Below are 18,546 nucleotides of genomic sequence, written 5' to 3'. Positions count from 1 at the left end.
CTGGTGTAACCAAAAGAATCTCAGTTATCCCAACCATAATGAAGCCCAAAGGTAAGAGCCTCAATAGCTGTCACCATCACTTGCGGCAGAGAGTATTCATATGTACAAAGCATTCTTATTTACTGTTTAGTGGTCTCACCAGTACCAATGATGAGCTCAATATGCTGCAGTAGGGTTTTCCCTGGCTTCTTAGATTGCTAAGAGTTATGATGGGGCTTAAATAGAGTAACACATTTCCTTTAAACAACCATATTGATACTGATCAACTCACAGTTGGCTCATCTGGACACTTATTTCATTTTCGAAGACCTGCCATAGGCTGCCCAGGAATGATGTTATTATTGCTGATGAACTGATAGCTGTCTGGGTGACATTAGCTCCTGTATACAACAGGTAGCCCACATCCTGCAGCAGTGAAATATACTGACAGGGCATATAGCAGTATGACAGTGAGTTGTTTGAGCCTTCCAATCCACAGATTATACTGGATAGGTTTTGGAGTTGTTGCATCTAAAAGAAAAAAACACATCTTATGTTTAGTATACAACAGCTGCATACGTATGTACTGCCTATTACCACGTTTGGTACCTTATTCTAAGAAAAGAGGCAGAAGTTTTTTGGAAACAAATGTATGTTGATTTACAGAAACAGAAATGACTTGTATTGAAAAGAAATTTGAAATAGTAGATGCATTACAAGTTCCTCATTTCAGATGGCCAGGACTTAGATTAGACAGTATAAATTAAATTTGAGTATAACGTGTTGGAGGATGCTGGAATATTTTATTGCTTCTATTTTTTTTCCCATACATTACACATCATCCCATTGCAGCATAAATAGGATGAAATACTTTTAACATAGGTAAAATAATCACTTTTTGAGTTTATTTACCTATAAACATAAAGCATAGGGGTTGATCTACTAAAACTGGATAGTACAAAATCTGGTGCAGCTGTATATGGTAGCCAATCAGCTGCTAACTTCACCTTGTCCAATTAAGCTTTGACGATAAAACCTAGAAGCTGATTGGTTTCAATGCAGAGCTGCACCAGATTTGTATCTCTCCAGTTTTAGTAAATTCGCCCTATATTGTATATACTTACATAGGTCCAAGTAGGGCCAAGGAGGCCTAAAATCTGGCTTGTATCTTAGTTCAGACTTCTGGGAAAATCAATGAACCAATCACACAAGCAGGACATTAGATCTCTGTTTTTTTTTCAGTATACCAACGGTGTACAGAACACCTCCAGCTTGCCATATTGCTTTGAATTTTGCAGAAAATGGTAGCACAGCAGACTGAGAAAAAAATATGATTTATAATAACAATAAAGTACAATACGGCATGTGTTGCAATTGTATATGCTATATATATTTTTTTTATTTGTGATATTTTTATCCTACAAAAGTAAAGATACCCCTTCAATATATTTTTCCAGTGTACTCGCTGCAGAGGGGAACCACTCCTGTTTGTCTAGAGATACTGTATGTAATTCATCTCATACACCAATTATATATTTAAGTATAAAAGTATTCTACAAAAATGTATGGTTATATATAACATACCAAATAACATAATTTGATTTATTTTGATGACATAATTCAAAACTTAAACTATTTAAAAGGAAAAAAAAAATATTCCCCTCTGGTGATCTATGTATATTGCAAGGATTTTAAAGAGGGATTCCACCTAAAAAAAAAATATTAAAAGCCAGCAGCTATAAATACTACAGCTGCTGACTTTTAATAAATGGACACTCACCTGTCCCGGGTTCCAGCGATGCCAGCAGCCGAGGCCGATCGATCGCTCGGCTCTCGGCTGCTGTAGTCACCATTCTAGGTGAGGGAATCAGGAAGTGAAGCGAATCGGCTTCACTTCCCGGTTCCCTACTGCGCATGCGCGAGTCGCGCAGCGCAATAGGAATTCTCCGCGCTGTCACTGGGACCCGTGTGTGTCCCAGCAGACAGCGCGGCAGGACAGGAAATTACATAGACTCCTGTGGGAGTCTATGCCCAGAAGTGGGTGTAAATACCTGTCTTTGACAGGTATCTCCACCCCCCTCCCCCCTGTAAGGTGCCAGTTGTGACACCGGAGGGGGGGAGGGTTCCGATCAGCGGAAGTTCCACTTTAGGGTGGAACCCCGCTTTAACATGCTTTGTTGCAGATTCCTACAGTACCTTTTGTTATTCTGTGCTAAGTGAGTCTAATGGGAGTGGTTTCATAATTATCAACCAGCTTCTGCAGCTGCAGAGCTCTAATAAGGAAAATTGCAGGGTCTGCATCACTTTAGATGTGATTTCCTATTGGGAGTATCTTACCAAAAATTTAATTTTAGTTGCAGGGGATGCTAAAAATATGACTTGTATCTTAGTGCAGACTTCTGGGAATATCGGTGAGCCAATCACACAAGCAGAAAATGATGTTTCTGGAGGGTGTTTTGTACACATTCTATGTACAGAACACCTCCAGGTAGCCATATTACATGGCACTTTTCAGAAAATTACAGAGCTGCAGATTGAAAAGGAAAGGTCATTTTTAATAACATTCACTTACAATATGACAGGTGCCGCAATTGTATATGCTACAGGCATACTCCAATTTTAAGTACACAATGGGATTTATTTACTAAAGCTGGAAAGTGCAAAATCAGGCTCACTTCTGCATCAAAACCAATCAGATTTCAGGTTTTATTTCCAAAGCTTAATTGAACAAGCTGATTTTGCACTTTCCAGCTTTAGTAAATAAACCCCATTGTGTACTTAAAAGCGGGGTATGCCTGTATATTATTATTTATTTATTTTTCCCCATGAAAGTGGAGTTATCCTTTAAATAACAGAAACATAGAAATTAGTGGTCAAGGGGTAAAAACAAAATTGGACAGTGAAACTGCTTTGCTTATCCCACCCTAAAAGTTCAAAGGAAGGAGATGGATAACATTACTGACCCTAAATAAAGGTAATGGCTAATTCCTGCCTGAAAGAGTTATTGTTGTGTGACAGCATAACTCTCAGGTACTGTGAAGAGAATTATATACATGATGTGACATTGCTTTAGCTAACTTGCCTTTTGCTTGAGTAAGTCTGGAATCGTTGATGCATTTGCTGATTCATTGCTTTGAGTAAACAAATCCTTGGCCAGCTGAATTGCTTCTTCAAGGTGCCCTACAGAAGATAAGATGATTAATCAAGAACCCTAAACCACAAGGAAATCCATACTGAAATCCTTTCTTCAGTCCAGATTCTTAGATACTCAGTAAGTGCATTAATTGCACAAAAATCTATATCACATTATAGAATACTGCTTAATTAGTGGCCTGCATGCCTTGGTTATCAAAGCTATTTATTACATTTTAGTGCCAAGCTCAGTTAAACTTTCTAAAACAAATGGCCGAAAATGGCAAATATTGGTCACAAAAGGACATTTTCTATACCGCTCAGATTGCTGGAGAGGTCTTGAGTCACATTCTTCAAGCAGTTCATTACAGTTCCATAAGGTTCTGTCAGCGGAGGAACTTGCACAGTAACTGTGAATTGCATCATAAGGTTCAGAAGTCTGCAGCAGTAAAGAGTAGTGTTAATGTCATACAACCATATTAATGACATTTTGTTTACAGAATTCTCCATGTAATAATATTGAGATACACTGTTTTGCATATATTAAGCCATGCTTTTATTGTAACATGAAAGAACACATACATAAATGTTCTATGTTATATGATGGAACTATGCAAATATTAATAATAATAATACAAATAATAATAATAGCATAGCCTCAATGGTTAAAAATCTAGTGCATTCTTTCTGGTTGACACCAAAGCTTTCAATATAGGTGTTGCTTCTTGGGACTTAAATGTGTTTGCCATACAAGGCATTTAGGAAGGGCATTACTCTTACTTCTAGATTTATTTTACATTACAGGTATTAGAGTGGAACCCCCCGATTTGGCTTTATGATGACTGTAGTGGGTAAGCAAAGCTGGAAATTCTAGCTTGAAGACCACACTGCAGGGGAAGTATAAGAATCCAGTAGATACATCAATCTATTGTTATTTACTCATGATAATTTTTTACACTTGAACACAACATTACATGGTTCATGGTGCATAATGCTTGAGAAAATAAAGGGCAAATCTGACAGGTCATGGAGGTAAGGGGATTAGTCTAAGGGCTTGTGCCAACTGTCTTTTTTTTCACATCAGAACTGCTTTTCTCCGCATACAAGAAAAGTGGAATGCAAACGTAGCTTGAAGCAGACTTAAAATTAAGTCAACTGCTACTCAGAAGGGAGTCAACCGCAGATCATACTGCAGGTCAGAAACTCTGAATGATTTCAGTGGCATCTCAAATTAGCCTAAAAACGCAAGTGGAATGCATCTAAAAGTAAGCTGTACTGGCTAATTGACACAAGCCCTAAGGCTAATCATATGATACTGGTTTTTACATGGTACACATTTTCCGGTAAACGTTTTGGCTTAAATTAGTGATATATTTCAGGTAAATGACACCAGAAAACTCTGTCGACTTACAGAATTCTGTAGTGAGAGATTCAACCAAGTTTGGTGAGCATTGACTGTGAGATGATTTAATGATAACTCTACATAAGGCCATTTTCTATCAATTTCAACTAATATTAAGCTGATTGTAATCACACAATTCAATTTGCATTTAAAAACAGATTCAAATTGCTAGAAAATGGCATATGTAAGGTCAGCTTTAAGCATAGAATAACACTATAACACTAAGAGATGTATCTGACAATTTTCTTAAGAAGAAAATTATTTGACATATAACAGGTTATATAATAAGTCTACTTACTGCTGAATGATACCGGTGGCTGTACTTTGGTTGACAGTGCTGCTGGACAAATTAGCGACTAGGTCAGTTAATATGGAAATTCCCTCTGAGTAAGAAGTAGCATTGAGGATTCTTGAAAGCATAAACAAACTATCTCTTTCTATAGCAGTTATCTGATCCACTGTGATACTGTTTGTAAAACTAGGGATGATTTGGATTACAGGTATCATTTCTATCCAGTCCATAATAATGGAATCATTACTAAAATTCTTCAGTTCTTGGATAAAGAGTTTATAAACACCTCCAAGCATGGTCTCCTGGGAAATATTTTGGGAGTTAATGGCATCAGAAACAAACATGATGATCTTCTCTAAACCAGTTATGTAATTTACTATATCAGTTGATGTGTTGGTTGCCAGGTATGGCAAAATGTTCTTAAATGTTTCTAGAGGTGAAATCCAGGTACTTATGTTTGCAGGTTGTATATGGAAGCTATCACAGACCAGCAGACTAAAGTTAGAGAGTAATCCTTTATCCAGATATGTGTTTGTAGGATCAAAAGCTGTCCAGATAGAGTAAAATAAGTTGGCTACTGCACTTAGGGCAGATGCACATTCTGATGTTGAGGACACAGTGTCATTTATTGCTGGATAATTTTTCATTAAAGAAACAATTGCCTGATAAATCTGGATTGTTTTTATATCCAACCCACTGTCTATGAGTATAATTGCTTTTTTCAGTTGATCCAATGCAGCCAGGGAAACGTCAATATTGGCAGCTGTCCAGTTCATGGAAAGAAGTTTGTTTAAGATTTGCCATGATTCAAACCATTCTGGTTGAACAGTCATATTCACAGTTGCTGCAACTAACTCATAAATGTATGCATTTGAAGATGAATTTATCGGGGCAAGAACATTGATGATCTTTGAGATTTGTGTCCACATCTGCTGTAAATCTGACATTTCTACAGGGGAACTGTAATGATCAATAAGAAACTGAATAAAAATGTGCATTGGGTTGGATTGGTTTAAAAACATTATATTTAGAGTATTCAATAACTGAGTTTCCTGCTGAAATGTAGAATTGTGAAGTGGCATGTTGTTACAGATAAAAGTCAGGCTGTCATTCAATGACTGAATTAGTGGTATTTGTAAATCTGATATCTTAGTTAAATCTGCCAGCAGGCTTATGGAGAGCCTCATTGCTTGCATTAAGCAAGCTAACTCTTCGGCTAGAGGATGCAAACTGTCTTTACTGCAGACATTGTTGAAAACGGGAGAGCTCTGCAATGCCAGATAGATCATATCTCCTAGTGATTGGTTACTGATTGAGCTAATTTCAGAATTGTTATATATTAACTGCCAGTCACATGTTGTGTTCTCTAGTGTCAGTTGGGTTGAGGCATTTTTAAAAACCGTTTGCACAAGTATTTGTAGAACATCCTGTGGGGAGCAGTTACCAGTATAGACTTGGGTCCAATTGCCACCTAAGAAAGGTTTCATAGCCATATAGAAGACATCCAGCAGCTCAGCTTCCATTGCAGATATGTTTTGGAATGGTATCCAGTTCCATTCTCCCTGGACTAACATATATGTAAAATTGTATATTTCATAGATGGCTTCTTTTCCTATTGTCCCTTTTGCCTCGATTTCATTAACAATCCTCATGCCTTCCTTTACTATTGTGAGGATTTGTACAGTGGTGGTATTGCTGTAAAATTGATATGCCAATTCAAGCCCTTGTACACCTTGTATGGTTTGTAGTACTTGATCAATGGATGATAGAATAAATGATATGTTGTTTCTGTTAATTTCTTGTAGTAGCATCAGAGCTATTTCAGCATCTTTTTGGATGTTCTGATTCATAAAAAGATTTCTAATAAAAGAGATATTCATAAGACTCTGAATTTCTGTGCCAGCTTGCTGTATAAGACCTTGGATTGGCTTATCTGACATAGTTAAACTCAAAATGTGCAGCAGGTCTGTGACAATTGAGGTTCTATTGAATGAAGTAATCAGTTCAGAAATACTGATAAGCCATTTTGCAGTTGTGTTGATTTGAATGACTGCTGTAGAACCGTTGAACCCTTCAGACTTGTTTTTTGCCCAAAGTAGCAACCAGTTGACAGCATCCAACTGAAACTTTATGTTTTCCAGAGTGCTACTGATATTATACTGTAACACGTCGGTAAGGGAGTACATACTGATTTCAGAATCAACTTTTTGTATCACATCAAAAAGAATGCTGATGGCTAGGTCTGTTGTATTCAAACTGAAGTTAAATATGCCAATATCCTTTAATATTGTAACAGTATTGACCAGAGATGTGTTTATTGCTTGAAGTATTGGGTAGCGGTACTGAAGTGCTAGAATTGTGACATTATAGAGGTCAGCAAGTTCTTGAGATGCTGACAAATTACTATTAAGCTTACTTAACCATTGTTCAGCTACAGAATAGATGATTCCTAAATTGTCTTGAGTTGATTGTCCTATTGGTACCAGCTGAAGGAGATGTGTGAGTTGAAATGTTAAATTCAGTTTGAACTCTATAGAAGTTTGATTTGTAAAAGTATAACTGTGGATTATGTTTTCTGCTTGAAGAAGGAATTGTGTAATGTTGGTAGACGTTAGAACTTTGAGTATTTTCTTCAGAGATGTCGATGTTGTGGAATTTAAATTATCTTTCATTGTTGTGTTAAGTAGCAACTTTGTGAGCATAAGAATTTCTTCATAAAGGTTCGTTTGATTTGTAGAATCATTCAATGAATACCCTGTTGCATATGAAAGTACCAGAAACACTTTATTGATTACTGCAATCTGTGACTGGTTGTAGGATCCAAACTGCAGAATAGTGCTGTTTATCAGAGTTTCATTCTGTGCTATCAACTCTAGCTGTGTCACATCAGATACAAACTTCTGTACTCCATCAATTAGTCCTGTACACATCATAGGCGTGGTACTACACACCTGCATGGATTGAATGAGGGGGAGAGTGGCATTGGCTACTTTTTCAAATCTGTCCCGTTCAGTTGGTTGTATATACTGTGAAATTAAACCAACAAGCCAAGAAGACAGATTGTAGATGTCAGTGCTTTCATTTAATAGAATATGTGATTGGAATAATGGTAATATTTCAGCAACAGCTTTACTGAGATCACCTGACTGTGTATTCATTGAACTTAGAAGATACTTCAAAAAGTTAAATATAAACTTTGATGAATTTTGCATCTGGGTACTTGCACCTATGTAAATAGGCAAGTATCTGGTAATAATGTTAGAAATATCCTGAATACTTATGGTGTTATTCAGCTGGACCAAATCATTGAACATCTTTAGTGCATCCAGATAGACTTTTATATTTGGTATGTTATTGGAAGCAATAATACTTTTTACCAGGTTGACTATTTGTGATATTTCCTCTGTTTGATTCAAAGAAGATAAAATATTGAATAATTTGCCTGGGTCAGTTGATATATCAAATTGGAATACTAATGTCTTCACAAACATTTCTAGCTCGCTGATTGTATCCTGATTAGTTACTTCAAGTAGGATTTTGGTCACATTCAGCACAGTTTGTAAAATCTCTGTCAGTTGTGCATTCTCTGTTTGTGGAAGGAAAGCTGTTAGAATATCTTCCACTACTGTTTTCAGTGCATCTACCGAACTGTTGGGTGCAAGAAGGGTAAATGAATTACTTGCAGATTCTATATCTTTTATAATAAGACTTATCTGTTGGTAATGATTCATAATCCATTGACTTATAGTTTGCATGGTGTAGGCACCTGGGGATGTAACTGAAACTCCTGTCTGATTTTCAGGCTGAACCAATAACCAGTTTACTGTATCCAACTCCAGCCGTAAAATCTCCAAAACGTCAGTGATGTTTAATTGTGACAAACTGGAAAGGATAAAGATGTTTAGTTTAGGATTGACTGTTGTCATCTCAGAGAGCAGCTTTATGGCAAAATCTGACTCATTTAAATTGAAATTTAGTAGTACACCCATATTTTGTAATGTTTGAACAATCCCTACAAGAGATGTGTTTATTACTTGCATTGTTGGTTGGTACTGAAACGCAAGAGTTGTGACATTATAGAGATCAGTGAGCTGCTGATATATGGAAATGTCATTATTCAATTGACTTAGCCATTGTTCTGCTACAGAAGAGATAGCTGCCAGTTTATTTCGTGTTGTCTCCTCCAGAGGCAAATTGTTCAAGAATTGTGTAAAATAAAATGTCATTTTCAGTTTGCACTGCAATAGTTCTACATCAGAATTGTTACTACAATTGTAGGTATGGAGCAGGTTTTCTGACTGAAGAAGAACTTGTGTGATGTTGATAGATTTTAGCATTTCTATGATGTTCTGTAGGGATGTAATAGATATGATGTTTATATCGTTCCCATTAGTTGCATTCAAAACCCATCTTGTCAATGTAAAAAATTCCTCAAATATTCCACTTCCATTGTTAAAAAAATTATTTGGAGATCCTGATGCCTGTGACAGTATCAGAAAAATGTTATTGATCAGTGTAATCTGTGACTGGCTAAAGGATCCAAACTCTTCTAAAAGAGAGCTGTTTACCAGAGTTTTGTTCTGAATCATTAACGCCAGTTGTGTCACAACAGATACAAACTTCTGTATGTCTTCAACAAAACCTGTGCAAGTCATTGGCGTAACACTACATGTCTGTATGAGGAGCAGAGTGGCGTTAGCTGCGTGTTCAAACCTGTCCTTTTCTGTTGGCGGTATGTACTGAGAAATCAGGTTGACAATCATAGAAGTCAGATAGCTAACATCAATGCTTCCATTCAAGAACATATGGGATTGGAAAAATGGTAGTATAGCTACAACAACTTGGTTCATGTTAGATTGGTTTTCTGTCAGATTAATAAGATACTGCCATAAATTAAGAATGACATTCAGATCTGCTTGTGTCTGGTTCATAGATTCAGAAAAAATTGATAGGTATTTAGTAAAGATTGCTGAGAGATCTTGCATATTTGTAGTGTTATTCAGTTGGATCAAATCGTTATACATCATCAGAGCATTCCTGAACATTTTGCCATATTGCACATCCTTTCCTATGACACCCTGGATAACTTTGGCTATTTTGAAAATAAAATCTGTCTGATTTAACTTAGAAAGGATATTGAATAGTGCAGAAGGATCATTTGATATACTGAACTGAAATGCAGATGTTTTCAAGCTGTTAATAAAAGTTTCAAGTCTACTTAATGTATCCTGACTAGTTATTTGTAGCAAGATGTCTGTCACATTTAGTGCAGTTTCTAAAGACTCTATTAGATGAACATCTTCCGTTTGTGGAGGAAATATTGTCAGGAAATCTTCCACTATTGCTTCCAGTGCATCAATGGTTGTATTGGGGGAGATGTTGTTAAAAGAACTAATTAAAGCTTCCATGTCTTTTACTAGTGTGGTCAGTTGCTGGTAGTTCTGTATAATCCATTGGGTTACTGTCTGCATTGTGTAGGCTCCAGGAAAGCTGTCTGAAGTTCCTGTCTGATTTTCTGCTTGAAGCAATAACCAGTTTATGGTGTCCAGCTCCAATTTTATTGTCTCTAATAGCTCACTAATGTTCAACTGGGATGAATTGGAAACACTGTGCACAATTTTGGATTCAACTTTTACCATCTCAGAGAGCAGGTTTACTGCAATATCATATCCATGTAAACTTGTATTTAGTAGTAAACCCATGTCCTGTAGTATATGCACAATATTAACCAATGAAGTGTTTATTGCTTGTAGTGTGGGATAGTACTGAAATGTTAAAACGGTGACATTGTAGAGATCAATAAGTTGTTCATAGACTGAAGTATTGATATTAAGCTTGCTTAGCCATTGCTCTGCTATTGAAGTTATAATTGCCATGTCTTCATGAGTTGATTGTGCCAAGGGCAGCAGATTCATGAGCTGAGTTAATTTAAAAGTCACATTTAGTTTGCACAATAATGGGTTTGCATCAGTTTGGTTTGTACATATGTAGGCATGTAGAAGGTTTTCTGTCTGAAGAAGAATTTGTGTAACATTAGCAGAATTGAGCACATCTACAATATTCTTTAGGGATGAAAAAGAAGTGATATTTAGATTATCCACTGTTGTGGTGTTTAAGAGGAAATTTGTCAAAGCTGAAAACTCTTCAAAAAGCACATTTCCATTGGTAGAATTAGATGGATATCCTAATGCATATGACAACACCAGAAATACTTCATTGATCATTTTAATATGTGACTGGTTAAAAGATCCAAACTGGAGGAGGGAGTTATTTACCAAGGTTGCATTCTGTGTCGCCAACTCCAATTGTATTAAATCAGACATAAACTTCTCTACTACTTTAGTAAGCCCAGTACAGGTCATGGGTGTACTATTACATTCCTGAATAGACTGAATGAGTAGGAAAGTGGCATTTGCTGCATTTTCTAATCTGGTCTGTTCCTCTGGTAGTGTTAACTGACCAATAATCCCAACAAGCCATGAAGAGAGATTGTGAACATCAATGCTTTCATTTAGCAGAAAGTGGGATTTGAAAAGAGGCAGTAACTCTACAATTGCTTTACTCCTATCTCTGATTTGTGTATTAGTTATATTAGTAAAATGCTGCCACAAATTGAGGATGGGCATTAGAGAACTTTGTGTTTGCTTGCTCATATCCAAGTATATAGGCAGATACTTAACTAGGATTGAAGAGAATTCTTGAATGTCAGTGCTGTTATTCATGTGGACAAATTCTCCGAACATTTCCAATGCAGCCACGACTGTCTTGATGTACTTAATATTATTAGAAGTAGTTAATATCTGCGTAATGTTGCCAATGATATTCATGAAATCTGATTGATTTAGGGTATAAAGAAGGTTTACCAGTATTGCAGATTCATTTGAGATGCTTTGTGGAATATTCATGATGGTCAGGCTGTTAATTAATGTTTCAAGCTCATTCAGAATGTTAGTCATATTAACATACTGTAGACCCTCATCCAGTAAGAGTGAAATGTTTTTATTTTGTGCCAGTAAGATCTGAAATAGGTCATTCAGTACTATGTTCATGGCTTTTCCTATAGTATTAGTAGTCACATTTGACGGGGTTTCAGAAATGATCATATCAGTGATATTGAAGACAAGCTGTAGGAAATGTTCCAGTATGTAGGCATTCTCAGAGCTGGCTGAACCATTGGTAGGCCAAAGATGACTGATTGTAGAGATGATCACGTTCTCCAAACCATTTTGTTTAAAGGAATCCCACACTTTATTCAGGAATCTAGGGGAAGAAGAGTAAACATGCTTATTATGTCTAGCGGTATGCAGCCACTGAAAGAGGAAGTAAAGACACTTTAAAAAAAAATGCAACCTGCAAGGCAAAGGCATAATGAGCTAGTATGCATAGCATACTAGCTCATTATGAATAACTTACCTGAGAACGAAGCCCCCGAAGCGGTCCTCCATCTTCATGTTCGCCGCTGCCATGTATCTCGGAGTGACTTCCTGGGTCTCCCTGCTCCGGCGCTGTGATTCGCTGGAGCCGCGATGACGTCACTCCCGTGCATGCGCACAGGAGCCGACATGAGCGGCATATCACCGTGATCTGAGGCCTGCCCAGTGCACCTGCGCACTGCTGTCTATGGCGCATGCGCCGTAGACAGCGGTGGCTGTCTTTTCGTAAATATCTCCTAAACCGTATAGGTTTAGGAGATATTTCTTGGACCTACAGGTAAGCCTTAATCTAGGCTTACCTGTGGGTCAAAGTGTTTTGTAAGGGTTTACAACCACTTTAATTGCCTGTAACTACAATATATTTACTGAAAGCTTATGCATACATTTAGAGCAATCTACCAGCTACCTGGTGTAGAATTACCATAGTAAGAACAGTAAATTTCCCACACGCATAAACTGAAACTCAAGCAAAAACTCAGACTTTTATGTTTTTGTTTTGGATATTAGAAATTACTTTTCAGGAGATGCAGATGTTATTAGAACAGTCCTTTAATGCAAATTATCAACATAAAGAATCAGTAAGAAAACTAAATCATGCAATATCACATATCAAATAGTGTCCATAAAGTGCATAGGTATCTTCCCAAACACTGTGCCTTTAAGCAGAAGCGCAATATTAATTATCTTTTAAATCAAGCACTTTGCTCCACCTTGTGTAGTAAAATTACTCACTCACCAGACATTTGTGGCCAATAAATGCCTGCCAAGCCTTTAATTTAGAACCACCAAGGTGGCCCCACTAAGCAGCAGAGCTGCCACTTGGCACGGGATCTCCAAACTAATGGAGCTCACTGTAGTAGTGTTGGCTACTACAGTGATTTTGAGTTTCAACTAGGATCCCACATATATACTTAGATTGGTCCAAGCTGGACCAATGTAAATATGTAGAATATGTATTACTATACCTAAATTTCTGCTTTTTTTCTTTTTTTTTCTTTATTGATTTTTTTTTAATTCATTTCCATTTATATATGACATAAACATTTAATATACATAACATATGTCTAATTGCTTCATCATCATAATCTTGTAACTGTACTCTTCTAGATAAACTTTCAAGACAGTTCAACGTGAGTGGAGGGATTAGCATGATATACTAGTCTCTTCAAGTAGCTCATTCTATAAAACCACATATATATATATATATATATATATTTATTTATTTGCTGTATATATATATATATATATATATATATATATATATATATATATATATATATTGTTGTTAAAGTATACGTTTAACCACTTCAATACTAGGATTTTCCACCCTTACTGCCCAGGCCAATTATCAGCTTTTCAGCACTATCACTTTTTAAATGACAATTGCACAGTCATGCTACACTGTACCCAAACAAAATTACTATAATTTTGTTCCCACAAATAGTGCATTCTTTTGGTGGTATTTGATCACCTCAGAGTTTTTCAAACTAAAATTAGGCTTCAAAAAATGAACAATAAAATAAGATATACATAATGCATTCATATGCTCAAGAACTAGTCTGAACAGGTTACTAACAAAAATAAAATATATTTAGTAATTTAATTGTCAAACTTGTATGACAACTCATTTCAAGTCCACTTTGCATATATGCTTGCCAAACTGGTCTTTGAAATGTCATGCTCTCCTGGTATAGTAATTATACATGTTCTTAATGCAAAATATAGCTTTTTTTTACTAGTCAGCTTCCCTTTCCAAATGCCATGTCCTTAGACATAACCATATAGTGGGGCTTATTTATTAGTAAAGGAAAAATCTATTTTTTTTAATTACCTTGCACATGATTGGGTATTCAAAGTGAAAACTGATTCACCTTATTTACTAACATTTACTTTGCAAAGTGAATATTTACTTAAAGTGATTGTGATTTTTTTATAACAAACATGTCATACTTACCTGCTCTGTGCAATTGTTTTGCACAGAGCAGCTCCGATCCTCCTCTTTTTGAGGGTCGCCTGCTGATGCTCCTGCCCCTCCCTTCTTCTGAATGCCCCCATAGCAAGCCGCTTGCTATGGGGCCCTTGTCCCAGCTCAATCCCGAGCCAAGCTTTGTGTGTCCATTTACACACACAACATGGCTTGGTCTTGATCCCCCCCTCACTCTCTCCTCACAAACTATGATTGATAGCAGCAGGAGACAATGGTTCTTGCTGCTGCATCCATGTCCAGAGAAAGGAAAGAGAAAAGAGAGCCGCTGCTCTCATGGGCAGCACTGAATCAGGTAAGTATAGGGGGGGGGGGGGGCTGGGGGGAAGGAAGCTGAACACTGAAGGTTTTTTAAGCTAATGCATAGAATGCATTAAGGTAAAAAAAAAAAAACTTCTGCCTTTAGAACAACTTTAACAAAGTGAAAAATTGGAAAGACCCCCTGTCTGGGATTTTTGAGGCAACAACACCATCTGTTGGTGTTGTTGCCTCAAAAATCCCAGACAGGGGGTCTTTCCAATTTTTCTCTATAAAACAGGGGTGTGGCACCAAAGTAAACAGCCTCACATCTTTCAGCATTCTCAATTCCAATGTTTTATCTTATTCACATATGAAAAAAACTGATGTGTGGCGAGGAATACATTTTTTCTTTCCAGTTTAGCATTTTGCCCTGCCTGGCTCTTCCTGTTAATGATATACAAATCTGGTTCAGGAGATATGCAGTTTAAAAATGTTCATTTATCCTCACATAAACATGAGTGATTTCCAAGTGTATTCCCCTACCCTAAGCAGAAGTGACTCTTTAAACTTAAATCTGCTGGGCTGTAATCAGCCCAGCTAAACAAATTGCTCTGTGTTCATTTGGTCTTCCCTAAGCCCAGAATTATTGTTTGCTTCAGCCTGCTGCAGGAAATGCCCTTGGTAATAGCACAAGAAGATAAAAAAATGCTTTATGAGTATCTATGTCTCCTAGTGGACAACCACGTGGAGGTTTATTGCTAGTGGTACAAGCTGAGGGAGGATATATATGTTTTGAGTGATCTTCCTCTTGCCTCCCAGGCTTTGCCTGTTGAGGATGTATACTGCTGGAGTTCTCTAACTTCCCAGGTCTGCTGCCTACAGAGGGCACATGTGCTATGAGGGAGCAGGTCTGGGCACATGTGCTGTGAGGCACAGGTCTAGAATCCAAAATCCTGCAATACCATGCTGAAGGGTACAACCAGGAGGAGTGAGGCTGAAGCCAGGATGGAAGCCCTCATCCATATGAACTGTGAATTGTGTCTGTGATTAGTTCTCTTTTGGGTTATTCTGTGCTCTAACCCTCTTTACCTTTAGGCTTGTACAAATAAATTTCCTTCAAGCAAAAACTGAAATAGTGAAATCCAGCTAATCGGTCACCTTACAAGTGTTGGAACAGCTGTGGGACAGTTTACCTTCTGAAAGATTAGGAGGGCCAGCCTAACTCAGTGACTCCTTAGGAGGTGAGCACTAGAGCACTACCCAAGGATCATTGTACCATCTGCATAAGTTTAGTACAGAGCTAGAGAAAATGATATTTTCCTTGGCCAACATACTGAAGTGTCATATTTATCATCAGTATGTTAACACAATAGGCAACCTTTACCGGAGAAAATTTGTTTATGAAAAGGACAAGGTTAAAAAAGTATTTTGTCTTTCAATCGTGTCTCTGACTCCACTGAAGGGATTTACTGTTAATTTATACCCTAGGATAAAATATTACATAGAAAGACTTACACAGCAATAAAATCTTCACAGAGGTTCTAACCTTTTGCCACTCTACTAAAAATACTTTTGTTGCTATGTCCGTTTACCTTTACTTTGAAATTAAAGCAGCCATAGATGATTTATTTATTTTCTGTTCAACAAAATGTGTGGATGGGGGAATTCTCCCCATTGTGCCTTTGTATTTCAACAGTGAGACTTCCCCGCTGTCAGAATACATTGATCAATTTTGCAGGCTATAGCCAGCAGCACTGATCAAGTGGGGCAAATTCAAGAAGGTGGTTGTACAGAAGCAGATTGGTTGATCAACTACTGTACAACCAGCCTGCCCATACATGGATCAAAGTCCTGCTGAAGTGGCCCAATTTGGATCCATGTATGGCCAGCTTAATCACTTAATATTCACCTGTTTCCATATCACAGGTATAGGAATTTAGAGGAAGTTTCACCAATGGAGACATAAATATTTAAAAAGTCTAACAGAGTTTTTACTCCCTTTAACATTCTATCCATAACATAAATAATAGTTTTGATCGGATTTGTTTAAATTACAACAATTTATAGAACAATTCAAGAACTAACCTTTCTTGTAGAGATGCATTTTGAGTTGTGTTTATAGAAATTCCCATCACATCCAGAGCAAAGGATATCCAAACATCATATGATGAACCATTCTGTAACTTAAGCATATTTTGTATGTCCTGGATTATGTCCAAAAAGAAATTCTGTGTTTTGAACAAAAGAAGTTCTTTGTCAGATGCAGATGTCCAGGCAAGATCCACTAAGAAATAAACCAGTTTATTTAAAACTGTGTTCTGTGTCCAGTTGGGTGAACTTGATGTCTTATTGAACAACTCATTTATTTCTGATACAATGTTCATAATAGAAGATATCTTGCTCTGAGAAATAGTTGGGTCTGCTATTAAGTCACTTGCCACCTTGATGATGTCATCCGCTACAGCAGAATATTTTCTTACACTGTCTGGTAAAAGAGGTGTTACAAAGGCAACCAATTCTCTGGAGGTGTGAAGCATGTTGATCCAGTTATTCTGTGAATAATTCCCTTGTAATAAGTAACAAATATCCATAGTTACATTTGAAACAAATGTATTGACTGGCCATGTGGTAGAGGCATCAGCTCTTTGTATCATTATATATACAGAATTAATTACTTTGGAAATGCCTTCACAGTCCATAGTTAAGAAAGGTTGTAACATTTGTGTTAAATTCATGGGTCCAATACTAATAGTCTGGTTGAAAATACCTACAAACAACTCATAAAGGTGAAAGATGTCTGACCCATCAGTGATGTTTTGAGAAGACAAGACATTCTGCAAAGCCCTCAGTATTTCTTCAACCTGTGCATTATTTAAATTCCCTTGCATTAGACTGTTTATAACTTCCGACATATTGAATGTGTTGAAACCTTGAATTGGGTTGTTTTCATTGAAAATATGTGTTGCATTTATCCAATTTTCCAATTGGCTCAGTACAGTTGAGTTTGATTGGTTTTCAGTTAACATTTGAACAAAAAGTTGGACCATTGTATTGGTTTTATTAGCTAGTGGCTGTAGTGCCACACTGGATGCTGTCTCATTAATAGCTGACATCACAATACTTATAATGTACTGAATAATTTTCTGTTCCTCTGAAGACTGAGTGAAGATTTGATGTTCCAGTGCTTGAATGGCGACATTTTCTAGGCCACTTTCTTTGAAAGATGTTAAAATGTGTCCCAGTACCCTTATAAGAAAAATAAAACATTTCATCATTATAGCTACATGCTTTGAACAAAAATCATGTGATATTTAATTAATGCAGCCACTACATAGAATCAAACCTGGCTTTGGTCTCAGTTTCATAATGTTCTTTTACTTTTTAAACAGCTTTTTTTAGGATATACCTATAATTACTTTGTTTCTGTGAAATTTCTCTTAGCATTTAAGAAAGTGTTGGGCCACTTTGAGTATCGGAAGATCATTTAAGTTGCCCTAGATTTTAGTTATAAATCTTCCTGGGAAGTTATAATCCTCCCAATCTAAAGCCCAAAATGTTTTTCTTGCATTTTGAATAGAGGTTTTTTTTTACCACGCTTGTCCCATTCAATACATTTTCTTTTGTTTCCTGTCATCTAAACACAAAATAAAGTGCAGGAATTCCTCCAAAGTGAAGTCAGTCTTCTCTTGGACATTTGTCACCAAAACAAGTGTCACCATTGGAAAATGACCCCTCTATTTTAAATCTGGTTGCAACTTGATTTTTCTTCACTTTCAAGCTCAGTGACAATGTTCATATGAACAAACACTATATTGTCAAAAGCATTGTGACACCTGCCTTTACACGCACATGAACTTTACTGGCATCCCAATCTTAGTCCATAGGGTTAAATATTGAGTTAACTTACTCTTTGCAGCTATAACAGCTTCAGCTTTTCTGGGAAGGCTGTCCACAAGGTGTAGGAGTGTTTCTATGGGAATGTTTGACCATTCTTCCAGAAGCACATTTGTGAGGCTATAACCACGTAATTTTTTGCAGGTATTTCCCTTCACTTCCTGTCCCATGGTCAAAGCAGGAAGTGAGA

The 18,546-nt window shown here is 36.9% G+C and overlaps 1 protein-coding gene across 1 annotated transcript in view; it reads right to left on the bottom strand.

Moving 5' to 3' along the window:
- Positions 1–18,546, bottom strand: part of ABCA12 (ATP binding cassette subfamily A member 12) — a 268,673-nt gene that overhangs the window by 129,737 nt on the left and 120,390 nt on the right. The window contains exons 13-17 of the mRNA XM_077448325.1: positions 16,548–17,708; positions 4,812–12,065; positions 3,429–3,550; positions 3,062–3,159; positions 272–510 (exon numbers count right to left, since the gene is read on the bottom strand). Coding sequence (XP_077304451.1) covers positions 272–510; positions 3,062–3,159; positions 3,429–3,550; positions 4,812–12,065; positions 16,548–17,708 — 8,874 coding nt within the window. The remainder of the gene's footprint in view (positions 1–271; positions 511–3,061; positions 3,160–3,428; positions 3,551–4,811; positions 12,066–16,547; positions 17,709–18,546) is intronic.

The sequence above is a fragment of the Lithobates pipiens genome, unplaced genomic scaffold (genome assembly GCF_037356315.1).
Source record: "Lithobates pipiens isolate NorthernLeopardFrog02 unplaced genomic scaffold, aLitPip1_a1.2 Scaffold_22, whole genome shotgun sequence".
In the NCBI taxonomy this organism is placed as follows: domain Eukaryota; kingdom Metazoa; phylum Chordata; class Amphibia; order Anura; family Ranidae; genus Lithobates; species Lithobates pipiens.
The sequence above is the reverse complement of the archived record's forward strand: the minus strand, read 5'-3'. Positions and strand labels throughout refer to the sequence as shown.